Genomic DNA, 6,213 nt, shown 5'->3' with positions numbered 1-6,213 from the left:
GAGATAATGAAACTAGAGAACGAAGAAAATATTCTAAAGGTAAGATCCCATTCGTTCTGGATTTCTAGACTGAGATGACGACGATGTGATACAAAGGTGTTTTACGTGGAATGATTCGAAGCAACCATCGTTCATTCTTTTTTATAAAGCGACCGTTTCGAATTCGAAGACTAATTTCTGGCAATAGTAGAAACGGGATAAGAATAATAATTAAAATGAGAATACATAATTCGAGCAAAAATGTCGTGCTGTCCAGGTTCGAAGGCATTCTTTCTACTCTGACAAGTAATGACGTATATATACAATTAATTAATTACTTTGCCAATAAAATAGATTATCATAATTAAAATACAAGAAAACTTTGTGATGAAAAATGATAAAAAAGGAAATAAAGAGACATAATATTCAATACCTTTATTAATTTTTTGACCAGTAATTAATATTTTTTAACATCTTTTATAGTAGGCTATAGGAACTCTTATTGTCTTGAAAAAGAGGGAAAAAATTTTCTAATAACACGTGCCCTTGGCTTGTTTTGAATTTAACACCTATGTATTCTCTCAATTCATTGAAACTTTTGTAAATTAAAAAGATCATTTTATCATCGTTGCGATCAATGTCAACGCAGAGATTTTTGAAGCAATCAAAATTCAAAGCCTTGGTCATGATCAATGGCGTCGGCCGTCGTGAATCTTATTCTTCAAGCATCGTCATAATCCCCAAGCTTTTGGCGGGCTCTGTCACAGGCCCCATGTGTCACCGAACCACTACCCAAAAAAATACTAGAGCCTGATCTCGAGGCCCACGGAAGTAGAGATCAGAGCTACACACTGGGTTTCACAAAACGTGATGTGCAGGTGATATCTAACTTCTCTGGTCATAGTTTTGGGCCTTTAGGCATAGATTCATAACTATAAAAGCTGGAAGGAAGAATTCAATTTCAAAGTCCATAATTTAACTGGGTATGGACATAATTTTGGAGGCTTACATAGATCCTGTAAGAATATACATACATACATACATACATAGATCCTGTAAGAATATACATACATACATACATACATAGATCCTGTAAGAATATACATACATAAGTTTGGTTATCTTTCTTTTAACTGTGTTTTATTTTACCAATTTCAATAAATTCTCATTAAATTAGTTCGTAATAAAATTAGAAACTCTGGTCAAACACTTTGAACTGTCAACATGTAAATATAGAAAATATCAACGCAAAAAATAAAGATAAAAACATAACATGAAAGATAAAATTAAAGAAATTAAAATTGAGTGATGAAAAAAAAAATCAACTATGTAACCGTGAGGAAGTGAACAACCTTTTAGTTTTATTGTAGTTTTGAAAAAAAATAAAATTCAATACCCTATACAATCCGAATCAAATATAGAATGGCCAATGATTCAAGAGTCGGAGGGATTTTGAAGAAATAATACTTCTGAACATAGTTTTAAAACCCGGACTGGCCCGGCGGGTCGATCCGGGACCCGGCCGACCCGGGTATGGGACCGGTCCGGGTGAAGGCCAAAACCCGTTTGGGAATTGGCCCAGCCAGACCCGGTCGACCAGGTGGGTCAACCCGGAACCCGGTTGACCCGACAAGACCCGGTCAACATCCAGCCCCAAACCCGTTGATTTTTATTTTTTTTTGCTAAAACGATGTCGTTTTGATTTTTTTAAAAAAAGTTAAAATTTTTTTTTTACCCAGCCGAGACCCAGTGACCCGATCAAAACCCGGAACCCGAGCCTTGGACCGGGTCAACCACCGGGCCAGGTCTTAAAACTATGCTTCTCAACGTGCAATATTCAAGACGTATTTTAGAAAAATCCTTGTTGTAGAAAAATGTGACTTTCAAAATCTCATCGAGGAATAGTAAAAGAAAAAAGGAGAGAAGGAAGGGCCTTGAAGAGTTGTTTCTTTCCGATTGTCTCTCGCATGTATGAAAACGTCGTCGTCGCTGGAAGTCATGGAAGTTGCCGTTTCGCGGTTGTAACTTCTGACTCCCCATCCGCTGGGTCCACACGTTCACACCAAACTCCAACCGGCCTAACCAAACGATAGATAATCGAACTTTTTATTGGTGACCACCATTGTCAAGCATCGATACTCGTTCGAAGGTAAAACGAAGACGCCTCCTATAAAACACAGGGCCTCTAACTAATCGGGCTTATCTCTAGAAAATCTTAACCGCCAGCGCAGGGGGCAAAGATATCGATTTCAAAGTGCCCTCAATCTTCTCTTTCATTTTCTCTCCGTAACCGTCAAAACTAAAGCCGCTCTCTTGCCGGCGATGTCCCATACAAGAGTGCAAGCATTGTCTTTTTCCCTTTCAAACAGGTCTTAACTTTGAATGCTGTATAATAACAGTATATGGTTCGTATTCACCTTTTTTGGCCGTGTAATGCGTGCTCAATCATTGCCTTGTTTTACTACCCACACTTCTTTTCTTTTTTTGTTTTATCTTCCCCTCCCCTCCCTGTTAAAGATAAAGAGATTCCATTTTTTTCCATCTTTCTTGTCACTGACTGATACTCTTTGCCACCATTTTCTCGTTCTCCGTTTTCCTTCTATCTTGCTCTCATTCCAAATCAACTAACGTTCTTTCCCTTTGCTGGGTGCTTTATTTTCTTGCGCAGAAAAGAATCTCATTGCTGAGTTTGTGCATCGATGGCGTGGAGGAACATGATGTCATATTTCTCTCTCCCGGATTTCCGTGGTATCTTCCAGGTTTGTTGGTCATTGTGTGTGTGTGTGTGTGTGTGTGTGTTTGTGTGGTTTTTTACCTTTTTATGTTCAGGTTATAAACATGTCATCATCACAGGACTAATTTAATTTTGGAGGCAAATTTGTTAAGATAAATATTCATCAATGTTTAATTATGTTTGAAAAGATATTTGCTATTTTGGATTGTGAAGTTATGATGAAAGGTTTTTGCTTTCTGGGGGATTACATGTTGCCGTGGCTATGGATAATGGACGAAAGTGGTCCATGAATTTATGGGGATTGGTCAACGAACAGGTCTTAAAACTAGATTTTATGGACTCTGAGTCCTGGGTTTTCTCTTTCACCATGTTTCTCTATCGGTAAAGATGTGCCTCAATGCTTCAATTGTTTGCTAGTTCTAATCAACAGTTTCAAGCAAGAACCGATGTCTTACTAGACAAAGATAAATTTATAGTTGTATACAAGTAGAGTACTGTACGAATTTGAATGAGAAATCAGATTTTGTTACTTCACCTTGCCGGTCCGAGCGGATTTTTTTTTCTTTTGTAATTTTCTGACTCTCAATAACAGGGCAGAGTGAGGGAGGCGGGGATGGGTACACACACTATCAAATCTCATGGAGCCAAACTTGCGAGGGATCACATGCACGATTGGCTTATTTTACTGCTACTTGTGGTGATTGAGGTCATTCTCTACGTAATCCATCCATTTTACCGGTTCGTGGGAAAGGATATGATGACAGACCTGAAATATCCCATGAAAGAGAACACGGTACCTGTATGGACCGTGCCTGTAAGTTTTCTTCAGCATTAACTTTTCAAGTTGTTTGTTATATGGAAGGGGTTCAAGTTTTCAGAAAGGTGTGCATCGATTGAACATCCCAAGCCAAATTTAGATTGCATAGTTTCTCAATATTTCTGATTGGGCTTCTGTGTTGCTGGCAATGAGTATATAATTCATCGGGGTCTTTACCGTTTTGATATTCAGTTGTATGCAGTTTTGTTGCCCGTTGCTGTTTTCCTTTTAGTTTACATTAGAAGAAAAGACGTCTATGATCTGCATCACAGCATCTTAGGTAATTCCATTTGCACTATGCTTTTTATGTTTGACCTGTACCTTTTTGTTTCTTCCATGTTTGTCTTGTTCTAAGTAAATATTAATGAATATTCTCTACGCAATCAAGATCAGGCCTCTTATTTTCTGTGCTGATTACTGCTGTCATCACGGATGCAATAAAAAATGCTGTCGGCAGGCCTCGACCGGACTTCTTTTGGCGTTGCTTTCCTGACGGGAAGGATGTATGTCTCTGTTTTCCCTTTCTTGAACTCTTCGATGCATTTTTTGAACATACAAATTTTTGGTCTTTGTAATAATTATGTCTAATTATCTTTTTCATAAGAGCTGTACATCCTAACAATTTTCTCTCTCTCTGTTGTTTTTAAAAGCAATACCTTGACAGCAGTTGAGCTGGTTTTGACCATTTCAATAAGCCGGCCTTAATTTTTTCTTGAATATTTCTTTTTCCTTGAACTTAATATTTCCCCAGCTAGTGGCTGCATTCTGATATAGACCTTAATATTAATTATTTTTGTCGTGTTTACTAGGCACTATTTACTATTTTCAATCCTTATAACTTCTTTATTTATTTGTTTTGCGTTGTTCAGCTCTATGATAGGTGGGGAAATGTAATATGTCATGGTAAAGGAAGTGACGTTAAGGAAGGACATAAAAGCTTCCCAAGCGGTCATACTTCATGTAAGCTACAGTTCCATCTACATCCTGCAATGCTTATCCGTCTTGTTATGGCTAATTTGTGCTGTGATCTGTACATCAACCATGAGATGATAACATTATATGTAAGTTCAAAATTGTATTTCGATCAACATGACCTCGAGGGAAACTATGAAATGGAAATTTGAAACTTTCCTGATGCTATTATTTGTCCACTTTCCATTTAGCATTTCCCATGTCTTGGGTAATTTTCAAAGACAGAGACCATTAACTCAACTGTGCAAAAAATCGAGAAATTAAGTACTTTCAAGTTCTCGCCGAATAAGGCTTAGGTTACTTTTCAGGCACAAAATACTTGTTTTTTCATAGCAGCATTCCAAGCAGTAAGTGTTTCGAAGGAGATATTTGAATATCATGTCAGGACTCATTAAATCGACTGATAAAAATTAGTACTGCAACGCAGGGTCCTTTGCTGGATTAGGTTTTCTCTCACTGTACCTATCTGGAAAAATCAAGGCATTTGATCGGAAAGGGCACGTGGGAAAACTATGCATTGTTTTTCTTCCTCTACTTGCTGCGTCTCTTGTCGCCATCTCTCGAGTTGATGATTACTGGCATCATTGGCAAGATGTGTTCGCTGGAGGCCTTCTAGGTCTGTTTTTTCTGCTATCAATGACTGGTAGAGAAAGGTAGATAAATATGCATTTCAAAATTTAACTTGATTAGCTTTATATGGTAGCAGGGCTGGTTGTGGCAACATTCTGCTATTCACAGTTTTTCCCACCCCCTTACACCGATGAAGGTAAGATTTCTATTGCCTTTGTTTCACTAACTCATTTACTCCTGCGATGTGCTTCATGTTTTCTAGGCTTCTGGATAAGATGTTCATAAAAAGATCTTTGTTAATTATTTCATTAGACATTAGAAGTTCATCCTATCTCAAGCAGTGCTGGATCTTCCTGTTAATGGATTTTTCATGACAAGATCTATCAGAATAAGAGCGACTCTGTGTTTGCACTTTTGTTTCTTTGATGAATTGTTCTAAGCCGTCCCTGCGCGCACTTTCTTGACTTCAGGATGGGGACCTTATGCATATTTCCGGGCTTTGGAGGAGTCACGTTCCAATACAAATGCAGGGCAGTCTATGAATGCACTCGATTTGCAGCCCATGAATGCTCGTGTCGTGAGTCAACAAGGCAGGCAAAACGGAGATGACTTTGCCTCCTTGGAGGTATTGGAATCCGGAAGGATGTGAATGTGCGTGTTTAGCTTCTGATCTACTTCTGTCCATATTTTGTGCGAGTTGTTTTATTATTATTATTTTTTTCTCTTTTTTGGTACATAGAATGTAGAATGATGATTTACAATTTATTATTGTGGTTAAATGAATGGTAGTGATTTGTCAATAATACCTTGAACGCCATGGATGCAATGATCTGTCAATAATTAATACCTTGAACGCCATGGATGCAGTGATCTAAAGAAGAGAAGTTTATGAACAAAATATTTTGATCTTCTTTTTCAATAATTTACGGTTACATAGTGTCTAAAGTTTTTGTGAAATAGTTTATGTTCTTTAAATATCAAGTAAGGAAGCAAATTTAATCAAACACAAGATCAATTCCTCGAGATCAATCCCATCAACGGTAATAAAGTTGACGATATTAGCCAGATACGCTAACAATCCTAAGGGATGATATACATGTTATTTTAGCCCGAGTTTAATCAGCTGTTGGCTTCTGTTTGT

At 37.6% G+C, this 6,213-nt stretch overlaps 1 protein-coding gene across 3 annotated transcripts; it reads left to right on the top strand.

The window, feature by feature from the left end:
- Nucleotides 1-1,946: 1,946 nt before the first annotated feature.
- LOC118057900 (lipid phosphate phosphatase 2) lies at nt 1,947-5,875 on the top strand. Of its 3 annotated transcripts, none has more exons than XM_035070634.2 (9): nt 1,947-2,128; nt 2,648-2,738; nt 3,306-3,527; nt 3,723-3,810; nt 3,924-4,033; nt 4,400-4,490; nt 4,930-5,118; nt 5,209-5,268; nt 5,543-5,875. In XM_035070634.2, exons 2-9 carry the CDS (start codon nt 2,679-2,681, stop codon nt 5,719-5,721), a joined length of 999 nt encoding a protein of 332 aa, XP_034926525.1. In that variant the 5' UTR covers nt 1,947-2,128; nt 2,648-2,678; the 3' UTR covers nt 5,722-5,875. The 3 variants fall into 3 exon arrangements, with proteins under 3 accessions (XP_034926525.1, XP_034926524.1, XP_034926523.1); XM_035070633.2 differs by lacking the exon at nt 1,947-2,128 and adding an exon at nt 2,135-2,348; XM_035070632.2 differs by lacking the exon at nt 1,947-2,128 and adding an exon at nt 2,135-2,384.
- Nucleotides 5,876-6,213: the final 338 nt, after the last annotated feature.

Source organism: Populus alba, chromosome 10 (assembly GCF_005239225.2).
Source record: "Populus alba chromosome 10, ASM523922v2, whole genome shotgun sequence".
Taxonomy (NCBI): domain Eukaryota; kingdom Viridiplantae; phylum Streptophyta; class Magnoliopsida; order Malpighiales; family Salicaceae; genus Populus; species Populus alba.
This window is presented reverse-complemented; position numbering and strand designations above follow the sequence as displayed.